Here is a 23,329-nt window from a genome sequence, read left to right as displayed (position 1 = left end):
GGCAAAATACCACATTTATTGTGAATACAGAAAGAATCATAGTAAGCAGTTAGTTATAGCTATAACATTCCATTCAATCTCATATTTATTCTCACATTCATTCATACAAACACACACACACACACACACACACACACAGGTTCTGCAAGGTTGTTATCATAGTTACCAGCCTTAGAGTTACTCATGCCAAGTCACTGGCCAGGTGGCCTGGACATGAGGAGGGAGCAGGGCCTTGTCAGATGCTCATCTGATGCTCCTGGAAGTTGGTTTGCAGAATCAGACCCCAAAGTTCTCACTTTTTAGAGTCTATTTTTATAGGAATTTCTTCCTATGCCAGTCTATGGGAATTGCTTCATCATGCTGTTGCTGAATCAATCAGCAGATAGCACATTCCTGACGGCTCCAAGATGTTATCTTGTTCTTTGGTTCTCCCATTCTTGAGGCTGTTGGGTGGATTCCAGTCTGCCCTCCGGGTGGGGTCCTCTGGTTATTTCCACTTGACGCCTTCTTCAGCCGATGGACACTGGATTCTTAGGCTGGCACCTCCCTGATCATTCAGTTATTATCCACACCAAGCATCCATCCACATACATCCTCTATCTCTATTTTAATCACAATTGTTAATACAACAAAAGGGCGGGGAGTCTCTGGGTGCTGTTTCTGTTGTTACAGAGTATTGCTTTGAGTCTCTCTCTCTGTGAATTGCTTTGAGAACAGACTCTGTCTTAGAATGTACTAACACAATTAGCAGCTTGCAAGTTTCACACATAGAGGGAGAGAAACAGTACCAAAAACCAAGAGACCTCTTAATTAGTAATACCCTGGAATTTAAACTCTGAGGAATCAAACTCATTTGTGATTTTAATACAGAACTTCTTTAATATGATCCAACAACATTGGTACTGAGCTTAAATAATTTCTCTCCCACTCCGGTATTTATCCCTCTGATATATTTATAGAGAGCAATCATATTTCCCCTCGGCCTTCTTTTGGTTAGGCTAAACAAGTCAAGCTCCTTGAGTCTCCTTTCATAAGACAAGTTTTCCATTCCTTGGATCATCCTAGTAGTCCTTCTCTGTACCTGTTCCAGTTTGAATTCATCCTTCTTAAACATGGGAGACCAGAACTGCACACTGTATTCCAGGTGAGGTCTCACCAGTGCCTTGTATAACGGTACTAAAACCTCCTTATCCCCACTGGAAGTACCTCTCCTGATGCATCCCAAGACCGCATTAGCTTTTTTCACGGTCATATCACATTGGCGGCTCATAGTCATCCTATGACTCCTTCCTACGACTCCTGGTTTCGCTCCTTGCTCTGGGTGTACCAGCCTCAAGCCCTCCTCCCAGGGAGTGACTGCCCTTTACCAGCTAGGGTTGCCAACTTTCTAATCGTACAAAACCAAACACCCTAGCTCTACCCCTTCCCTGCCCCAGCCCCGCCCCCTGCTCACTATATCCCCCCTCCCTCGGTGGCTCGCTCTCCCCCACCCTCACTCACTTTCACTGGGCTGGAGCAGGGGGTTGGGGTGCGGAAGAGGATGAGGGTTCTACGTGGGGGTGCAGGCTCTGGGGTGGGGCCAGAAATGAGGGGTTCAGGGTGCAGGAGGGGGCCTCAGGCAGTGTCAGAGAGTTTGGGTGCAGGAGGGGGTGAGGGGCTTGGGGTGCAGGAGGGGGCTCCAGGTTGGGCGGGTGGGGGCAAGGGATTCAGAGTGTGGGAGAGGGCTGTGGGTTGAGGCAGGGGATTGGGATGCAGGAGGGAGTACGTGGGCTGGGCTGGGGGTGCGGGCTCTGGGGTGGGGCCAGGGATGAGGGGTTTGGGGTGCAGGAGGGGGCTCCAGGTTAGGAAGGGCTCAGGGCTGGAGCAGGTGATCGGGGTTGGAGCACAGGCTTAACTCGAGAGGCTCCCGGCCAAGGGCACAGCAGGGCTAAGGCAGGCTCCCTGCCTGTGCTGGCACCATACTGCACCCTGGAAGCAGCCAGCAGGTCCGGCTCCTAGGCAGCGGGGCCAGGAGGCTCTGTGAGCTGCTCTCACCCACAGGCACCACCCCCTCCAGCTCCCATTGGTCTCTGTTCCCAGCCAATGGGAGTGTGGAGGCGGAGCTTGGGGCGGGGACAGCATGCGGAGTTCCGTGGCCACCCTGCTGAGGAGCTGGACCTGCCGGCCCCTTCCGGGGCCCAGTGTGGTGCCAGGACAGATAGGGACTAGCCTGCCTTAGCCGGGCAGCACCGCCAACGTGACTTTTATTGGCCTGGTTGGCAGTGCTGACCAGAGCCACCAGGGTCCCTTTTTGACCAGGCATTCCAGTTGAAAATCGGACGCCTGGCAACCCTATTGCCAGCAGCAGTCCCTGTTCGGTGCCAGCTTCCTGGCTTTATAGGCCCTGCCTGTTATTGCACAGCTGAACCCGCTTGCAATCAACTCCCTGCTCCCTAGCTCTTCCTCCAGGTGCAGTCTGTGGAGTTAGTAGGCCTGCCTGGCCAACTTAACCCCTTCTAGTCCTGTGTGGGGTTGACACCCTGTCACAGGTAGATATATTAACAGTGTTAATTCAATTAAAAATTAACAATGAATTTAAAAAGTAGCCCATGTCTCAGATTTTGTTACAGCAAAACAATTTTCAAATCTCAAAAACACCCAGGAGCCTATTTGCTAGAGGGAGAGGCAATAAAGTTAGTCTCATCCCCAGAAAAAGAACTTAGAAGCCCATTTAAAAATTATTATAACTCAAATAATGAATAGTTTGGCGTGAGAATTCAGTCTGTACTCAGGGCCTGGTCCAAAGCCGACAGCAGTTAACGGGAGCCTTTCCAATGATTTCAAAGGGCTTTGAAGCAGGCCAGGTCCTCAAAGAGTAAGTGCTGTCAGTTTGGGATGATTCACTGTGTTATTGGTGCATAACAAAAAATGTAATTCCTGCTTTAAATGCAAATCCTAATGCAGTTCTAACTGTGGAATTGCTTTGGCGCCTTCACAGTATTGAACCTGCATTAACAATAAGACACAGCTGATACTGTAAACTAACGTAGGGCCCTATTGTCCTGTCCATCTCTGGGTGGAGAGAGGATGAGAACCCAGGTGTTCAAGAGGAATGCGCAGAAGAGGGAAGTGCTGCTTCCTTGTTACTGTCCCCCCCAGCCCCTCCCCACGGGCCTTGCAGAATTAATACCAAAGTAGAAAACATGTTAAATCTGGAATTCAGGCTTTTTTGGGTGAAAAGGTCAAATTGCCAAGCAGAGTCTTGGTTTGAGGATATACCAGTAGGGGGAGCCGGCTTTTTTCCTAATGCAGTGGTTTTCAACCTTTTTTCATTTGTGGACTCCTAAAAGATTTCAAATGAAGGTGCGGACTCCTCTGGAAATCTTAGACACAGGCTGCAGACCCCCACGGGTCCATGGACCACAGGTTGAAAGCCACTGTCCTAATGGATTGAAGCAGTGTGCATCCTGAAATGCAGACCCTGAAATAAAACACATTAAATAAGAGAACCAGCATATTAAGGCAGACCTTTTAAATGGACCCATGTGAAATGAGAACCAAAAGTCACTGTTATAAACAAACCCTTTTGCACATTGGACAGTAGTACCTCTCATCCACACACACTGTATATAAAAGCTGGAAGTTGGTATAGGACCAGTGAAATCTGGTCCTGATTTATAGACCACATAGAATGCCAAGCTATTTACAATAATATATTTGCATCTGCAAAAGAGTTTACAGTGTATAAATGAGAGTTAGGATTATTTGACTCAAGTAAGAATTTAACAGAAAGGAATTTGTGTTTTTCTCCCTGTTAGGATAACTGTGTATTGGTGCCGAACATTAAGCAGAGGAACAGTGATCAAGATATCTTTGGAGATGCTTGTGACAACTGTCGCACAGTCTTGAATAATGACCAGAGGGACACAGATGGTGACGGGAAAGGAGACGCCTGTGATGATGACATGGATGGAGATGGTTGATCAATCTGCACTTAACATAATTCTTTAAAATCACCCAGCATGTGCTGTGTGTTACGGCACGGCTACACTAGAGAGTTTACAGCTGCACCACTGTAAACTCTCTAATGTAGCCGCGCTAAGCCGACAGGGCCTCTGCTTAACTACTCCAGCCCCCACAAGCGGCAGTAGCCCTCCCGCCGACATAGTGCTGTCCAGTGCTTATGTCAGTGTACTTGTCTCTCAGTGGATGGTTTATTCACATCCCTGAATGACATACATTAGTATCGTGTATGTCCTGTAGTGTCGACATTGCCTAACAGAAGATGTTTGGAACCAGCTTTTAGGCATCTCTAAGGCCGAATACTTTAGTTCTAGTTTCCAACAGTGATGGGGTAACCCAGAGATACTGTGTAAAACCCAGCAATTTTGACTGTTTCCCTCCTGGCAATTGGCATGGCTGTAGTAGAGGACACGAAACATGTTGCAAGAACAGTTCTGACTAACCTGTAAGACTGCAAAGTGTGATAACTATGAATCCCAACAGCAGCAGCAACTCAGACTAAAATGCAGAAAATTTAGGGACAGCGTCACTTGGTCAAACACATCTTCTCATGTGAGATTTTGTCAGAGATCACATCTCTGAACGCAACTCCTAGTTGCAGCCATTTTTTTTTATTTTGTGTAAATATTGATTATTTTTTTTGCTCCACCCCAAGCCCTGGGCAATGTGCAACAGTTAAATTCCACAATAATTCATACAACAATTAAAAGGCTGTTGAACATTTTAATGGACTATCAATATTAACAGCAAAAAAAAAAAAAAAAAAACCAAAAAAACCCCCCCAAACCTCTTCACAATAATCCACAGGACCAACCACATCCTAGCACATCTGACTGCCTCCTGCCTGAATGCCCAAGAGATCCCGGTCATGCAACATTTTATTCTCATTGCTGCGTGGGGCTTGGATAAAAATCAAGTGCCCTTAAATGTAATATAATAAATGAAATGTCACATGATATAAACTGTATGGTATGGGGACAGAATGCATTATGGGGACAGAATGCAGTGAGGTGTGCAGGAAAATGGAATGCAAGGCAAGGTCATTAGTGAGATGCTCCTAACCTTTATTAAATGAGATGTGCACAGAAACAGATTTGCTGTTAATGTTTATGATGTAATCATTCACTGTGCCCTAAGTGAACTGCTGCAGACATTGGTGATGGCTGAACAGTAATGCTGTATTCTGTGAAAATACATAAACGGGTGCATTTGGAAAATACACACATTTGGAAACCGAGGGATTAATTTTGACTAATATTGATGATTTTTCCAGGTATTAAGAATCTTTTGGACAATTGTCAGAGGGTTCCCAATCGGGACCAAAAGGACGGGGATAACGACGGTGTTGGTGACGCTTGTGACAGCTGCCCCACTATCAGCAACCCCAACCAGGTTAGTGAGGGGAAGAAAAATCTGTAGGATAGCACAAGCCTCAGCCACCAAGTTAGTGAAAAAGTGACGGTGAGCACCAAATAACTGTAGAAGGAGACAGTTGGAGCTACAAGAGATCAGCTGCTTCCATTTTGTTAAAGGATATGTAGAAAAAACTTGTGAAACTTTGAAAGCTTGAGTTTGGAAAAGGAGACTGGAAATAGGAACAGATAGGTGCTTTTTCCACAGTCTGCATGTCTCATTGTGCACCTTCTCTGATCAATTTGCCGCAACATCTCCCATCTGTGGTGGGCGAAACAAGTCAATACAAGCCTATACAAGTCAATGGGAAGACTCCAGTGGGAGTACAGATTCGTTACATGTATTCTTTCTTTCATTAGGGCCAAATGTTGATTTTCTTATTCAGACAAAAACCTCTATCACCACAGACTTAGAGTCTGTTTACTCAATGAGTAGATTTGCTACAGTTTTCTCTTCAGTTGTGTAACACCGTAGGCTTATTTTTAAGGTACAGAAGAGGGAAACCTCTTCTGGAAAACGAGGGTTGACTCATTTTCAGTATCTCAGGCAACTTTCTTTTTTTTTTTTTAATTCCTTCAGCTAGAACCCCAGAATCTAGTCCCGCCCAATTTAATACTACTTTGTTTTTCTGCCCTTGTTAAATAAGTTTTCTTCTTTCGATCACCCACCAGAAGATCTATTTTATAAAAAGAACTGATCCTGCCAATATAGTACTGTCATTTTAATATTCTCTCAGCAGTTAACACTACAATTTCCTCTGTTTCTGTTTCCAGTCAGATATTGACAATGACCTGATTGGAGATTCTTGTGACACCAACCAAGACAGGTACAGTACCCCCATCTAATATCAACAAGAGAACAATACTGGATCAAATTTAGCCCTGGCATAAGCTAGTCTAATTCCACCCACTTCAGTAGAGATGCACCCACACTCCCATCAGGAGTTCAGCCCTAGGTTATTTTCAGTATTTCCTGCCCAGTAAGAACATACTTTATTTTCATTACATAAAATTCTCTTCTGAAATAACTATCATTCAAAGCCATGGTCATCAATTACTGTTGCTATAACAGTAGGTAAACCATCCCCCCTTCCACTTTCTCCCATGCACATATGTACATTTCATCAGTTCAGGTCCAAAAAGGGTATAGAAAACAGGTACATGACATGATTCAAAGCTGATTCTGTAGAAAGAAAACTGGCAAGCTCCACACAGAATTTATATTATCAAATCAACACAAATCAAAACCACCCAAACAATTTTAGGGGGAGGTGTTTTCCCCACTAACACACAAGACTTCACTATAACATAAAGTTTCATTGTAAAAGGCAAGGACCTACCTGAAAAAAATGTCCCTTTCACTTTAGTATAGGAGTAGTGGTAAAGTCTCTCTTCATCCCTTGCAGATACTAGGCGGGGCAGGGGCAGGGGCAGCTGAGGATGTGCTGGGGAATCCATGAAATGCCATTTCTTTTCTCCCAAAGGCAGTGACTGTCACAAGACCAGCTGCATTCGCTTTCACTCTATGATGAGAGCAACGCCAGCAAAACTAGGTTTAGGGCATTATATTTTACTCCTCTTTCCACAAGGAAAAGGCAACTACTACTTGCCCCTGCTCAAAGCAGAGGAAAGGGGAAGTGATTAAATCCCTTAGGAATGCACCATTTCCCACGCATGGGAAGGTGATAATTGCTGCATTCCAAGGTGATTAGCACAATGGAAACCACTGAGGCCTGGTCGGCAGTAAGGATTTCCTGAAACTACCCTACCATCGTTTATCCTCATGTATGGGGATTAGCTTTAACATGGAGTGAAGCTTCACTGCAAAGAGAGTGAGGCCTTGTCTTCACTGCTAAAAAAGTGTGTTTTCTGTCTTGGGGTAGCTGTCCCACGAGCTATCCTGGGGTAAAAACACAGTGGAGACAAGGCACTGTAGTTTTTCTGTGAGGTAACTGCAGGTTATAGCTACTCTACAGCCATTACAGTGGCACAGCTACAGTGCTCCAGATGTCCAGGTGGAGCACCGTAACATAAACGCTTCCCACATCCACCGAAGGGGCTTTTCTGTCAGTGCAGTTAATCCACCTCTCTGAGAGGCAGTAACTAGGTCAAGGGAAGAATTCTTCCGTTGACCTAGCCGCATCTACACCAGGGGTTAGATTGCGTTAACTACAGCACCATGGGCAGTTGTGAACTGGTCGATGGAGGAGGCTAGCCCCCGCTCCCTCCCTTCTGCCCCCCCGGGCCACCAGCCGACAGCTCCTGGCTGCCCAAGCGCCCCCAGCCCCGGAGCACCAGGCAGCCACACCCCCAGAGTACCAGGCTGGCGGGTGGCACAGTTCTAGTGCCCCAAGCACCAGGTGGGCAGCGCAGCAGGGCCCTGGCCCCAGCGCCAGCTGCCCAGAGTCCCAGAGACAGTCCCTCAGCCCCAACCAGCCTGGGCCACAGAAGAGCAGGACCTGCTGGATGGGGCCTGGGGGCGGAACATGGACGGGGCCACACCAGGCTTTTTTGGGGAGGCTCAGCCATACACAGCACTCAGGGCATGAAATTTTTCACAGCCCTGAGTAATGTAGCTAGGAAAAGTGTAGACCAGGCCTAAGTGACAGCACTGTATCCCCAACTGGGCTTGACCTTACCTAGTTTACCTTGAGGTAAATCTAAAGTGCCTTATCGCCACTGTGGTTTTGCCTCAGGGTACCTCACACACGTTTGTTACCCAGAGGAAAAACTCGCCTTTTTTAGCAGCGAAGACAAGTCATGACTGTCCGTTGATAAACGTTGCAGCTAATCCTGACTCTCACTGCACTTCACTGTGGCTCTGGCTACTCTAGGCAAAAAGGTATTGGGGGGAAAAAAAATTGCTGGAATGCCTTGAGTTTGCAACACCCTCTACCCCTACACAACAGCAGCCCTAGGTGCTTCACCAGCATGGGTTATACAAATTGGTTGCAGTACCTGAGGTAAGGTCTTCAGAAGGAGTCTGACTGAGCCATTGTAGCTTATGGTGATTTCACTACACCACAGTCAGGAAGCCACAAATAGGTTTGGAAGATTTTTATTGGTAAAGGTTGGTAAATGTTGATTTCACCGAACACACACAATCCCTGAACAAAATATTTCCATCGATAACAATAGCAATTTACAGATATGGAAAGTCAGATAAATGCTGCTTGAGAAGTTTAGTAGATTCCCGCCTTCATGTTGTAATATGGGCATTAACTGAGCTGGAGCTGGTACCATTTAGATATGGCTGGAGGGCAGTTCCTCTGCTTCCCCTTCCCACCCTCCCCCAAACCCCGTGATTTACCATGTGTTAATTTTAAGAAGAGGGAGCCTCTGAGGCAAGGACACTGCCAGGGTCAGGTGTAGGGGGATCTCTGCTCTGCCTGGAGAATGCAGCCTCCTCCCCATAATTTGGCAAAACAGCGAACATTTAAATTGATTAAAAATTAGAAAAGGCTTAAAAATAAACATTGATTAAAAAAAAAAATCAAATCCTGCCAAACCTAACTACTAGTGATGCAGCTGTATCAGTTTAGCTAGGCCTCAATGCAGGGCTGCTGCTGTATGGACATTTCCCAAAACACCTGTCAGTGCTGAGTACCATGGACTAGGCCCATCAGGAACCCCCGGTCACAAAATGTTTGTACCTCAAAATATTTGTCAAAAAGCAGTGTTGCTAAACCATGGCAAGGAGAAGCCAGGCACGTAACCACTTCCTGTACTCCGTGTCCTCACATTCAAAAACTGAAGCTTCACTATAACCAGATTAACTATGAGCAATTTTCACGGTCCCAGATATCTCATTTCACGGTCCTTGTGAGAGTTTTCCTTTCATTACATGTGCTGGCATCAGGATCCATCCGATGGCATCAACTATACTTTGTATTTCATGATTGATTAGCTGTTGTGCTCTAGTCTGGGGAGAAGAGCTGATTCTTTGTGTGTGTGTTTTGTGTGGTTTGTTGTTTTGTTTGAATTCATAGTGACGGAGATGGACACCAGGACAGCACAGACAACTGTCCCACAGTCATTAACAGCTCCCAGCTGGACACTGATAAGGATGGGCTGGGTGACGAGTGTGACGATGATGATGATAATGATGGGATTCCAGACCTCATGCCCCCGGGTCCTGATAACTGCAGACTGGTTCCCAACCCAGGACAGGAAGATGACAACAGTAAGTCTGTTCTACCCACCTATGCAGTTAGTGAACATGCAGTACACTTACTGTAAGGCAGCATGTTCTCACCAAGGGGAACCAAGTTCACATAAGCCCCTGTTGTCCAAAGTCTAAAGGTAGATTTTTCTTTTGTACAGGAGGGAGCCCTGTTATGTACAAGTCAGGACTGACACATATTACGAGTAGCAGCAACCAATGGCTCTGTCCCATACTCTGGGCCACATTCTGTGCTGCATCTCTCAAGCAGGCGCAGCTGGGGTGGGGAGAAGCTTTAAGCCATCTTTGGGCCTCCCAGATTTTAGGCTACTCTGCGGGCTGGGCAGCCCAGGGATCACTCTGACTTACAGAAGCCTTCCTTGGCTGCCTGTAAGCTGCTGCTGTCACACCTTTGACATCCCCCTTCTTCTCCAGCATGCCCCTACCTTTGAGGAATTCCCTCCAGGGGCACTCAATGCCCTTCATGCTGCTGGAATGGCATAGAGGTACTAGCAGAGGCTAGAATTTGGCCCTTGGCTCTCACTTTCATGAACAATTTAAATTCACCAAATTTATTCAGATGTGAAAGACAGACTCACATTAGGATCCCTGTGACTCAGCACAAAACTGTAAAATCATCTGTCTGTCTCTGTTTTTCTTAAACCAACTAACTTGTAAAATATCCCTGGAAGATTTTTCAGTTTTCACCATAACAATGATACAAAACAATCTTAAAAACAAGCCAATACTGTAAAATCTCTCTACTTCACATTAGTGATTGAGGGTACTCCTTGCACCTTACTGAATCTTGCAAACAAGCAAATGACTAAATGGTTTACAAAGCAAGGAGAATGCATCATGGAATATACTTTATTCGTTAATTTGGATATTTGTATTTTTATACTTAACTAGAAAATATACCTATACAAGAATTTCTAAAAACAATGGTGTCTTGGTCATTTGAGAACTTAGTGTGGAACTGTGCTGTCAAATCTTTGCTTACAAGTGGCAAAAGACAGTCATTTTGTGTCTCATTATGTGGTATTAATTTTAGTCCAACAAAAGTGCTATACACTTGTATTCTGAATTTTGCTTGATCTGTTAGCCATGTCAGATCTGAGTACAGCGAATGGTGCGTTTGTTAAACCTTAAAAAAACACCTATTGCACCTGTCAAATTTGCTGTAAGTTTCAAGCACTTTCTGTAGGTTCCTTTGCCGCCATAAATTTTAAGGTGAGAAGGGACTCTTAGATCAATAACTTGTGTATGGCTAAAGTATATCTTCCAGAAAGGCAACCAGTCTTGATTTTAAGACATCAAGAGATGGAGAATCAACTACTTCCTTTGGTAGTTTGTTCCAATGGTTAAGACTAAGGTGGTTGTAGATAATTCCCCTTTTGTTTCATTGATGCATTCAGGTGATGGAGTTGGTGATATATGTGAATCGGATTTTGACCAGGACACAGTAATTGATCGAATTGATATTTGCCCTGAGAATGCTGAGATCACCCTCACAGATTTCAGGGCTTATCAAACTGTGGTCCTGGATCCCGAAGGTGATGCTCAGATTGATCCTAACTGGATGGTTCTGAACCAGGTAAAAATACATTCAACACCTTTTAGCTGTCAGAAACAAATAATTACAAAACAAAATAAAAAAAAAACAAAAACAACCCAACCTGTGCTGAGCTTATCAGAATCTGTCATTTCTTTGCTAAAGCATTACAATCAACTGATGCTTGCTAAAAGCCAAAAGGAAAGGATATTTTTGAAAAAGTGTGCAACTAAGTTTGAAGTTACACACAACACTTGGGCTAAAATAATTACAAACACAGAAAGCTTATTCCGGGAGAACTTCACTGCTGCACAGAGGGCCAGCATGAGGCCGATGTAGAGCTGTGGAACATCTCATTGTAGCAGTTGCAGTATCACCCTATTGTTTATTACGCCTCAATAACATAATTAAATTTCCCCTCTCAGGGTATGGAGATTGTACAGACCATGAACAGTGATCCTGGCCTCGCAGTTGGTATGGAGACCATTTTTGTACTCATGTTTTGCAATAGAAAAGCTTTTGGCATGTGGTCAAGTTTTCTGCCAATGATTGGTCTTCACACAGTGTCTATCCATTGCTCCTAGGCTACACAGCTTTCAATGGGGTTGACTTTGAAGGCACCTTTCATGTGAACACGGTGACGGATGATGACTATGCTGGCTTTATTTTTGGTTACCAAGACAGTTCCAGTTTTTATGTGGTAATGTGGAAGCAGACAGAACAGACTTACTGGCAAGCAACTCCATTCAGAGCTGTTGCAGAGCCTGGCATTCAGCTTAAGGTACTGGGCTAAGTAACATCATCAAATTTGGTGGCTCAGTGTTCTCTGTGCAACGGCTATCCAAGCATACAAGGAGTTGGCCATATAATGCCTATGCTATTCTCCCACCATTGCTGGGGACCACCAGCTCTTTCCTAAAGGAAAGGTTAATTTAATATCAGAGTGGTACCTTGCATATGTGCATCACTCTAATAACTTCCAGAGTAGCAGACATGTTAGTCTGTATTGGCAAAAAGAAAAGGAGGACTTGTGGCACCTTAAAGACTAACAAATTTATTTGAGCATAAGCTTTCGTGAGCTACAGCTCACTTCATCGGATGGATCTGATGAAGTGAGCTATAGCTCACGAAAGCTTATGCTCAAATAAATGTGTTAGTCTCTAAGATGCTACGAGTACTCTAATAAGCGTATGGAAATGCAGAGGATAATTTGAATCTACCAAAATGTGTGTGCCAATCAATGCTCATTAAAAATTTATGAGGCAGTTTTCATCGGTTGCCCTAGAGTTGAAATGGGCCCTTTTAATTAGAATAAATACATAAAATCAAACCTGGACACAGATCTCATTCAATTCACTGGTGATGGCCTAAAGGGACCATTTTAAAGAGGCTGTGTGTTTGTCTAAAGCAGAACTTCCCCAAATGTGGTCCATGGCACACTGACTAGTTGCCCATTGAGACCTTCTGGCACATGCTGCTGGCTCCTCCTTGTTCCTAGCTGCTTAATGAAAAGACAGCAAATATTAAATACTTTAATTTCTCCTTGTAAGCAGTGTCTACAATTGGCACAGGGATGTCATGAGCTCATGGATGGGAGGGGAGGTGTGCAGAAGGCAAGTCTTCTAGTAAGATGTGATCCACACTATGAAAAGTGAGAGCTCCTGGTCTAATGCTTAAAGGGAAAATTTTCTTTGTTCACTTTCTAAACAATGCCATATTTGTCTAGGCTGTTAAATCCAAGACTGGCCCTGGCGAACACCTCAGGAATTCACTCTGGCATACTGGGGACACTAATGACCAAGTCAGACTGCTTTGGAAAGACCCCAGAAATGTAGGTTGGAAAGATAAAGTCTCTTATCGATGGTTCTTGCAGCACAGACCCCAGGTTGGATACATCAGGTAGGGACTGGCTTGTTTAAACCTTTGTAGAGCTAAAGAGCAGTTATTATATTTTTTATATTTGTGAAATTCTAGTTAGGGTGGGGTGTTTTTGTTTTTTAGAAAAACCAAACCCCATATAATTACAAGTATTGTCAAATGTCTCTGGGCTTTGTAGCTGCTAAAGACAGACATTGCTATTGTGCCTGGTTTTGCTTTAAAAGTTTTTGAAAATACCAGTGACACCACTTCTAGAAACACATTCAAGTCTTAACATTTCACAGTTATTTGACTTCTGTATAAATATTCCTTAATGTTTATCCCGTGGAATATGTACATATAAACTGTGATAATTTATCCACAACACCCTGTGTAACAAGTAACAGAACTAATCAACCAAAGCTGGCCCCACAGAAAGCGTAAAGATGTAAAACAGAACAGTATCAGTAATTAGCACAGCATGATTATATATGTATACATATATACACACACACACACACGCTATAAGCAGTGTTCGTGTAGCTGTGTTGGTCCCAGGACATTAGAGAGACAAGATGGGTTAGGTAATATCTTTTATTTGACCAACTTCTGCTGCTGAGAGAGACAAGCTTTCAAGCTTACATACAGAACTCTTCTTCAACTAACCTTGTCTATATGAGATATGACCTCAATATGTTCTCTGAGTGTATGTTAGCATAGAAGTTCTTCTTGTCCCTATGATGTTTACAAATTGCCAGGGGCAAGACAAGTAGTCGTGATGGTGGAATTCACACTCTTTGAACAAAGTCTGGAAGTAGTGAGGCCATTACTGCAGTCACCTTTTTAAATATTAAAAGGCAAAAGAGATGTTGAGCCAGTTCTAAGACTATGATTCAGTCAGCGAGAAGCCTTTACAAATTGCTCTTGATTTTTAATCTGTTTTTCAATAGATCGGGATTTACAGATGTAATATGAGCAATGTTGGCTTTGGCTGACATCCATGGAGAGGTGTAGGTCTCCTAAAGAAACAGGGCATTCTATTTTGTTAATATCTAAGAAGGGCAAAAAGACAAAAATGAGAAAGCATTTTAACAAGAAATCATCATTCAGGATCAGGGGTTTGATCTTGGAACATTCAAGTCAATAGAAGTAGGATCTAAAAGTATTATATGAAAAAAAAAACCCAAGTGCACACGGCCCTGCTCCTTGGCCCCATCAGACCAATTGCATATTTGCGCTGTTTTTCAAGTAAGCTGAATAGGGCAAAGGATTTAATAAACTTCAAGATTCATCACAGTTTTTGCAGCTCCCTGCCTTTCAGAGCATGCTGAGTATACAGCCACGCACTCTCTTTTTAGTAACTCCAGTTAAAAATCCTCAGACACCAAAGGAGCGGATAAAGCGAGTCTTATTTAATCCTTCGAGAACAAGGGCCTTCAGAACCAAAAGTGAAAGTCTGAGCCAACGCTTGGACCATAACTCACTACCGTATGTTTTGACTAAGTATAGCAGCCCTGTGGACTATGTAGCATCGCGCATTTCTCGGAGACTTCAGCAAGGCCTAGGAATAGGCACAAAAGCCAAAATAGCCCAGGAGAATTGATAAACTAAAATTCACCAGCTGTGCTATTTTTGAAAACACCCAAATAAACAAAAATCAAGGATGGTAAATCATTCCTTTTTATAATGGTTTTATAACAAGGAAACTCTTGGGGAAGGTATCTGTATTTCCATATGTGTTTGTACAGCTCTTAGCACCATGGAGCCCTGATCCTGATTGGGTCCCAGTGGGCACCACCATCATTTCAATAATAAATACTGATATTTACAGGTAAGTACACAGCTGAACGTTTGGTGCAGCTGGTATGGAGCTAGCATAGCCAACTGACTCCCCCAGTGTGGGGAGCATGCTGGGATGAGAGTGGGCATGTAGGGTTGCCAACTTTCTAATTGCACAAAACCGAACACCTTACCCTGCTGTGGTCAGAACGTACAATGATCCCCAGTGATCCCCAGCTAGCGCAAGGCCTCCTACGGGGCTGTTAGAAGCTAGCCTAATTTGGAGCAACTCTGCCCCTTCTCTTCCCCACGGGCACAGCCCTATCACAGCTGAGAGTTATAACTCTGGTTTCTCTTCAAGTTGATGGTGGTATGGTCCTGAGACCAGTCTAAGGAGCTTGTCACAAGGTAGAAGAAAGATAGATATTAAAAACACTTTTGCAAAGCAACAGTGGCTATCTGAGCGCTGACAGGGGTTGCATTTGTTTTATTCTGAAGGGCAAGATTTTATGAAGGTTCTCAACTGGTGGCAGATTCTGGAGTAACTGTGGACACTACCATGCGTGGAGGAAGACTTGGTGTTTTCTGCTTCTCTCAGGAAAACATTATTTGGTCCAACCTGAAATATCGCTGCAATGGTAACATTTCTCTTAGAGCGACTCAGCTCATGATTATCAAATGACTTACTGTATTAGAGAAGTAGTTTGGGCTCTTTTTAAAAAAAACAAACAAAAAACCAAACAACTTGCAGCCTTCCTTTTCACCAGCAAATGAATCTGTGAAACATTGTGCCTGACACCGGCCTTAGTATGGATCGCGTCTTGCCAGAGGTAGAATAAGCAGCTCAGCTGCTCTGTTGCTCCTGATCTGCAATATACATGTAATCTGCCAGCATAGTCCTGCCCTTATATGGAGCATGCTAACGACACCAAGTAGGTGCAATTAGAAATGTTACTAAAAGACCAAATGACCACCACCTCAGAGCTAACCATACAGCAAATGAGGCGCTGTCCTCGGTCAATTAAATATTATGTCCCCCAGTACACATTGCATTCACTCATACATCCATTGTATGGGATGTTAGCCAACCCACACTCCAGCCAAACTGCTGCTGCTCAAATCAGTTAGTGGAAGGCAGTTTCTTGTACCGGTCTTTACAGTTATAGCTATGAGCTTCCTCCGCATGATGCCTGGCACCACAGCTGAGAAGGAACGCTCATCTGCAGACAGAATTTAGACATTTTACACCTCTTCAGTTTTGGCCAGGGCTCCTTCTAGCTGAACTCAGATCTCCAACGTAGTAAGTTGGCATGAAAATCTCTGAATTAATTTTAAAACAGTAACACAATACATCATAAAACTTGGGCACACTTTACAAAAAACACAATCCTGGGCTGCATCCCCCCAACCTCGCCTAAACCACCACGCTGCCCTGGTGCTCCCATGTACTTTGTGCACACAGCTGTACTTCCCCGTTAGATAATGAGTACACCCTTTCCTTATTGCATGAAATTCTTCTGGAGGAATTGTTCACATGAGGCTATTTCTGTCATATCAACTCATCAGTGGAACACAATCACTTCTCTCAGAGTAACAGCCGTGTTAGTCTGTATTCACAAAAAGAAAAGGAGTACTTGTGGCACCTTAGAGACTAACCAATTTATCTGAGCATAAGCTTTCGTGAGCTACAGCTCACTTCAGCGGATGCATCCGATGAAGTGAGCTGTAGCTCACGAAAGCTTATGCTCAGATAAATTGGTTAGTCTCCAAGGTGCCACAAGTACTCCTTTTCTTTTTGCGAATCACTTCTCTCTTCTCAGACTCAATCTCGGCCTGACCAAACAGTCCCCTGGTATAGTCCCCCCCATGTACTGAAGAAAAGCCAGTCAGTATTTGCTCACTGCAATACTGGCTGACTGAGCTAGTAACTTACATTTTGTGGAATTAAACATTTAAATCCAAGTCTCCAGCCCAGAACTAGTGCCAAGGTGAAATGTTGCATGTTTAATGAGAGTTGCCAGCTTAGAATAGGTGAAGCAGGGCTCTCAGAGCTGCTGGCCTTTCTGCAACTGCTCTGCCTCTAGTTTCAATGACATCACCAGCAGGAGAGTGAATTTGTGTGTGTGTGTGGGGGGGGGGGGGGGTGGAGGGTGAGAAAACCTGGATTTGTGCTGGAAATGGCCCAACCTGATGATCACTTTAGATAAGCTATTACCAGCAGGACAGTGGGTTGGGAGGAGGTATTGTTTCATATTCTCTGTGTATATATAAAGTCTGCTGCAGTTTCCACGGTATGCATCTGATGAAGTGAGCTGTAGCTCACGAAAGCTCATGCTCAAATAAATTGGTTAGTCTCTAAGGTGCCACAAGTACTCCTTTTCTTTTTGCAAATACAGACTAACACGGCTGTTACCCTGAAACCTATCAGAAATGTTGTGATTCAAGCGAAAGACCCAGGATGGCAAGTGTAATTGGCCCCTTCATGAAGTGAGAGTTGTTAAGATTAGAAGTGTGATTTTTCCCAGAAAGCATTCTCCCCCCACCCCCCAGCTTTAGCACTTTTAGAAAAATGGTTCAAAACCGACTGGCTCTGCTTGGCAACAGGCCTGCTTCCCAAGCTACATCACTGACTCTTCCATAGCAAAAGCACTATCTCCACATATTCAGCAGGACTTTCCCTTATGGAAATAGCAGCATTGCCAACTCTCACAATTGTAACACTCTTCTCACAATACTTTCTTCACGCCCCAGTTGCTGGAATCAAATGATCTCAGCTTTCATTTAAAAATTAAAAAATGAAAGAGTTTCGGTCTAGCCCTCACAGTTTCAGATCAAAACTTGAATCCGTTGTCCAAGTAAATCCTAAACACTTAAAAAAATACAGATGGCAAATCAAAAGCCCGCCTTCCCCCCAATTCTTAAGCCAAATTTGTGGTTGACTCATGATTTTTGAAGGCTTAGGTCAAGGCATGGGTCTGAAGCCCCGTACAGCCGAGTACCTCTGGCTGCTCGTTCAGCTATGTGCCTCGGAGGCTTTTGCACCAGCTCCCAGGAGCTTCAAGTGAGAAGCCAGGGGATTTGGCACAAGGGTTTAAGGGGACACTGTTCACTTGAAAACGAGTCAATTTCCAACCAAACGAACTACAGTGATTTTGGCACCATTGACGTGCCAGGTTTTAAAGATTTTATATTGTTTTAATGGGTCCTGTGCCTGTAGCCGTGTGAAAAGCCCACCCAAACAGGGGACGCTGGCTGGCTGCAGGAAGCCGTGCAGCTGAACCGGCGAAGTTCTGACAAAGGCACAGAGTAAACAAAAACAAAGAAATTGTTGCCTTCTTGTCTTTTCCTGTTCAGTCATTCAGGTGCAGTTTGTAATAGGACATTTTCAGACAAATGTGATTTAGAAATTGACACTGTCAACTTCAAGGACTTTTAACCCACTCCCTCCCTCGCTCTCAGTGGCCACAGACTGATAAATCTGGCATGGTATTTAAAACCAGGAGAGAGACATATTCTTCATGACTTGGGGCAAACAGTAGAAAAAAAAACTGCTCGTGAATGTTCAGCTGACTTGGAGAGAGTGTATTTTGGTTCCACTCCATTGCCACAACCAGCTCATTTGGCTGCTCAGCCTTTATTAGCCCACAAATACCTTCAGCTTGAATCATCACAGGCAGGAAATTGGGAGTTGCTTGTTCAGTTATAAAATTCGCTATTTTCCCTGCTGTGGTTTGTTACACAACCAATCACTCTTGTGCATTCCACACAGTGCAAAGGGATAATGTGCCCAATTCTTGAATGGTCTGCAGCTCAAAAGTTATTCATAGAAATGATTCAGCATATTAAAAATTCAGCTCGGGACTTCCACATTCTGCTGAGAGGCAATTCGGATTAGAAAAAGCAGCATTATTTAGCCAATAAGTTATTCGTTCCCAGTTATCCACACTGCTCTAGTTCTAAACACTCATCAGCTACCCAGGAACAAGACTAACCTTTGCTTATTTTCTTGTTTTCAGACACCATCCCTGAGGACTTTCAGGAATTTCAAGCTCAGCAGCTTGGAGGTGGAGATATTTAACACAGAAAGCAAACTGATGTTGCTATTTCAAACAGTAAAGCAATACTTTAAATCCTTATATGATTTTTTGAGGGGGGGGGGCAAGAGTGCACACTGCAGCTTGTTGTGGTTGATATAACTGTCAGACTTCGTGTAAATATGAAAATAAAAAGATGATTAAAATAGACAGGGGCGTCACTGTCTTTTTAAATTAAACTCCATGAGGCAGCAGGCCAAGCAATTTTCAAACGCTTGGCTATGAACTGGGACGCCTACTTCATGTGCGCGCTCACATAAAACAAAGGATGCAACCAGCATGAAATGATCAGTGGTTCTCAGAGTTGTAGAAGTCCAAGTTTGACACAAACTCTTAGGTCATCTAGTCTATGTTCCTGTCACAGCAGGTTTGTTCTCCATGGGTAGCTCTTCTCACGCTCTTTTCCAGTCTAGTTTTTAGTGTCTTTAGTGAGCAAGGAAAGGGTCCCATCCTTTCCCCTGGACTATTCCAGACCACTCCCTAATGGGCTAGTCTGAGAATTGTTTCTGATTTAGTCTAACTTTTCCTTCTAATTTCATCCATGAAAATCCAGCTGTCTACTCACAGAAATGTCTGAAACTAATTCTGCTAACAATGGGGCATGGCCTAAGGCTCTAGCTCTTCAGTTCTCCAAAATTCCTGGCAAGCAGTGTTAATCACATATCTTCTTACTTGCATGCTCCATCTGCGGAAGTCATTTGTGTAGTTAAACATTCAGTGCTTGTCTGTGTCTGTTCAGAGTACAAATCAGCACGTAGAATAGTCTGTTCTTAAAAGGAGCTGCACTGGCCTATTTGAGTGTCACTTTGGAAAATCTTCAAAACAGCATTAAGAGAGGTTTCAGAGTAGCAGCCATGTTAGTCTGTATCCGCAAAAAGAACAGGGGTACTTGTGGCACCTTAGAGACTAACAAATTTATTTGAGCATAAGCTTTCATGGGCTACAGCCCACTTCATCGGATGCATAGAATGGAACATATAGTAAGAAGCTATTTATACATACAGAGAACATGAAACAACGGGTGTTACCATACACACTATAATGAGAGCGATCAGGTAAGGTGAGCTATTACCAGCAGGAGAGAAAACAAACTTTTTGTAGTGATAATCAAGATGGGCCATTTCCAGCAGTTGAAAAGAACGTGTGAGGAACAGTAGCGGGGAAGAATAAACATGGGGAAATAGTTTTACTTTGTGTAATGACACATCCACTCCCAGTCTTTATTCAAGCCTAATTTTAATGGTGTCCAGTTTGCAAATTAATTCCAATTCAGCAGTCTCTCGCTGGAGTCTGTTTTTGAAGTTTTTTTGTTGAAGAATTGGGACTTTTAGGTCTGTAATTGAGTGACCAGAGAGATTGAAATGTTCTCCAACTGGTTTTTGAATGTTATAATTTTTGATGTCTGATTTGTGTCCATTTATTCTTTTACGTAGAGACTGTCCGGTCTGGCCAATGTACATGGCAGAGGGGCATTGCTGGCACATGATGGCATATATCACATTGGTAAATGTGTAGGTGATATGTCTATTCAGGGGACACCATCATAGGGCCTAATCACATCAGCCACACTATCATGTGGGTTCCTAATGAGAGCGATTACAGCTATTGGGGAGATTAGTCATCTTAAGGAACATAGATGGAGGGAGGGGGCAGAGAGTATGGAGTTTTCAGGAGTCCCATCATGTTCCCCAAAGGTTAGAAAATGCCTCTTTCCCTCATCTCCCAGCAGCCTGGCAGAAAATCTTGGAATATGGCTGGTCCCTAAGGTATTAGACACCTTAGGCCAAATGAGGACTGGTTGTGCTTAAACATCAGCACAATGGCTTGTGGGGGGAAGATAGGGTACCACAAGCCATAAAGGATATGAACATCAAAACGTATTAAAACAAAAGGAGATTGAAGTGATTGGAACAACTGCAGAATAAGTTCTCTTTTTAGTGCTGCTGGTGAGGCGTTCGCACAGTGCAGGTGTATTTTGGGTTCTTGCTGTTCATGTTTTGCAAGTTCTTGCTGAACATGTTTATGCAGAGAGTCCATGCAGCTTCCATGCCAGTAGATCTATTATCGACATGGTCTTTGCATAGAGGCAACTGCAAGAAAAGTGTCAAGAACAAGGAAAAACCTTTCTGTGTGGCCTTCATAGATCTTACAACAGCTTTTGACCTGGGCAGAAGAAAGGTCTTTTTCACTTGCTAGAAAGAATTGGCTCCCCACCCCACCCCAATCCTCACTGTGATTCAATCCTTCTATGATGGCATGAAGGCTACAGTACAGTATGATGGGGATTAATCTAATCCACAGGGGTGTCGAACAGGGATTCTTCGGTCTTTTCTTCTCTGCCTCTTTGGCATGCTTCTCATCTAGCCCCAAGGTCATACATCTTCATCCAAGAGCAAATGGAAAACTCTTCAGCATTGCACACTTTAGAGCAAAAGGCAAAGTCAGTCACCAACATCACAGGGCTCATCACAGACAATGAAGAGGAGCTTCAACAACTTTTCAGTAGTGTTGTGACAACTTGTTATGAATCTGGACTAATCGTCTAAAGACAATGTTTATGGCACAAGACATGTTTGCTGCACCAGAGATATCAATAGCTGAAACCATGCTAGAAGTTGTGCACAAAGGTTCTGCGATCTAGGATCAACCGTATTAGTAATCTCGAGATAAGTTATCAAAGTTAATTCTCACATCAGAAAATCAGCTACCACATTCGGTCAATTGACCGAGCACATGTCGAATCACAGGAAACTAACATTGAACATCAGGATACAGGTCTACCAGCCATGCGCTGCTGTACGGTGGGGAGACCTGGCCCACTTGCAGCAGGCATGGAGGAAAGCTAAACACCTTCCACTCATTGGGGGAAGAAAAAAAAAAAAAAGTGACACCTGAGAAAGCAAAATTGCCAAGTCTAATCACTACATGCAAACACAGATGTTGCCCTTAGCTTGGTCATCTGCACTGGATGGACTATGGACGCATTTCAAAGGATCTCCTATGAGGAGAACTTGCGATGCCAAAGCTACTGGGCCAACCAAAGCTCAGGTTCAAGGACGTTTGCAAGAAGGATTTGAAAACTTTCAACATCAACCCCACAAGTGGGGAGATGCAGCTAGCATGCGGGAGTCCTGCGCTATGCCAGGGAGCCAGAGGCTGAAAAGACATGGCTGCGAGAGGAAAGCACAGCAAGACTTAAGCACTAGTAGTGCACCAGCTTCATCCTCTGGTGGTGCACTGTATGCCTGCACTATTTGTGACAAGGACTGCCACTCGAGAACTGAACTGTTAAGCCACTCGCGATACTGCCACAGGACACGCAGTAAGTGAGCTGCTTTGGCGCTTACATCATCATCTTTTGAGATTTGCCACCAGGTCAAATTTATCTGGATTGGTGTCAGAGTTACACCAAGGAAAATTTGTCCCCTCATAGCCTAAAAGTTAGCACACCAATAGCGTTTTCCTCAATCTCCTAGCCCCATTCTGTACAATACCTAGTTTCTATTCTTCAAGTCCGTACAGACACACTTCCTGAATGAATTCACCGACCTATGCAGATGGTGACTTTTACTCCCCTTGAGAGAAATCTGAGGATTCAAATCCACGGCCATGTAACTATCCAGACTTGCATACACAGCCATGGAGAAGCTGCCATCAATGGGGTGGAATGTGGCAGGAGTTCTGCATCAGCAGCAGTGCTCAACAGTTTTCACAGAGGATGTGAGGAGCAAAGTCTACAGCTGGAGCTACCAGGGGGATATATTATGGATGCGGATTGCTGGGATTTGGTTGCTGATTTGGTCACTAACACACCAACTTAGAAACTTGCATCACCCTGTCTGCATTTTGCCAGCATTACCCAACACTCATTTGGGGAAGAAAAATGAGAGGGGAACTTTCTGACTCCACCCTTGCAGGCTTGAGAAGGGATACAGAGCATGGGGCCGATATGAAGTTGGGCAAGCATGGCAGGACAAACGAAGCAGCAGAATTAATTTTCCCCACTTTCATTCTTCCAACCTTTGCATCAAAGTGGAAATGCTGAAACCTTCTTTCAGTTTTAAAAAGGACAAAGGATGGTTCTGTGGATAAAACTCAGAATGAGTCAGGAGATCTGAGCTGTATTCCTGTACTATGGCTTTGGCAAGTTAAAATCCAAGTTACAGTTCCACAGCTGTAAAATGGGCCTAGTCATTTTTCTCCCATAGGTGTTGTGAGGGTAAATTCTACTTGAATGAAAGTACCCCCTGAAAAGCACTTTGCATTCTCCAATGGCCACCAAGTGATTACCCCTGGATCAAAGATCTCATGGTCAGTGCCACAATTTGTTAACTCTTTCATTAACATGACAAATGGTAAAATACCACTGTAAATAGATGTCAGAAGCTTCAGTTCCTCACAGACCTTCAAGGAAGATTAAGTACAAATCATCAAACCCAAGCAGCCAGGATTTCCCTTTAATAGGAAT

General features: G+C 43.9%; 2 protein-coding genes across 4 annotated transcripts in view; one reads left to right on the top strand and one right to left on the bottom strand.

The window, feature by feature from the left end:
* Positions 1 to 18,992, top strand: part of THBS4 (thrombospondin 4) — a 59,735-nt gene extending 40,743 nt beyond the window's left edge. The window contains exons 13-22 of the mRNA XM_073344118.2: positions 3,798 to 3,957; positions 5,276 to 5,394; positions 6,189 to 6,241; positions 9,404 to 9,597; positions 10,995 to 11,173; positions 11,557 to 11,605; positions 11,716 to 11,912; positions 12,858 to 13,030; positions 15,266 to 15,405; positions 18,784 to 18,992. Coding sequence (XP_073200219.1) covers positions 3,798 to 3,957; positions 5,276 to 5,394; positions 6,189 to 6,241; positions 9,404 to 9,597; positions 10,995 to 11,173; positions 11,557 to 11,605; positions 11,716 to 11,912; positions 12,858 to 13,030; positions 15,266 to 15,405; positions 18,784 to 18,845 — 1,326 coding nt within the window. The 3' untranslated portion in view covers positions 18,846 to 18,992. The remainder of the gene's footprint in view (positions 1 to 3,797; positions 3,958 to 5,275; positions 5,395 to 6,188; positions 6,242 to 9,403; positions 9,598 to 10,994; positions 11,174 to 11,556; positions 11,606 to 11,715; positions 11,913 to 12,857; positions 13,031 to 15,265; positions 15,406 to 18,783) is intronic.
* A 2,153-nt stretch (positions 18,993 to 21,145) lies between these two features.
* SERINC5 (serine incorporator 5) overlaps positions 21,146 to 23,329 on the bottom strand; it is a 67,752-nt gene continuing 65,568 nt past the window's right edge. For 2 of the 3 annotated variants that reach the window (XM_078852783.1, XM_073344121.2), the window contains exon 14: positions 21,149 to 21,282. In XM_078852783.1, coding sequence (XP_078708909.1) covers positions 21,244 to 21,282 — 39 coding nt within the window. In that variant the 3' untranslated portion in view covers positions 21,149 to 21,243. Of the gene's footprint in view, positions 21,283 to 23,329 lie in introns of all 3 variants that reach the window. The other variant, XM_078852782.1, reaches the window with a different exon arrangement.

The sequence above is a fragment of the Lepidochelys kempii genome, chromosome 5 (assembly GCF_965140285.1).
Source record: "Lepidochelys kempii isolate rLepKem1 chromosome 5, rLepKem1.hap1, whole genome shotgun sequence".
Taxonomy (NCBI): domain Eukaryota; kingdom Metazoa; phylum Chordata; order Testudines; family Cheloniidae; genus Lepidochelys; species Lepidochelys kempii.
This window is presented reverse-complemented; position numbering and strand designations above follow the sequence as displayed.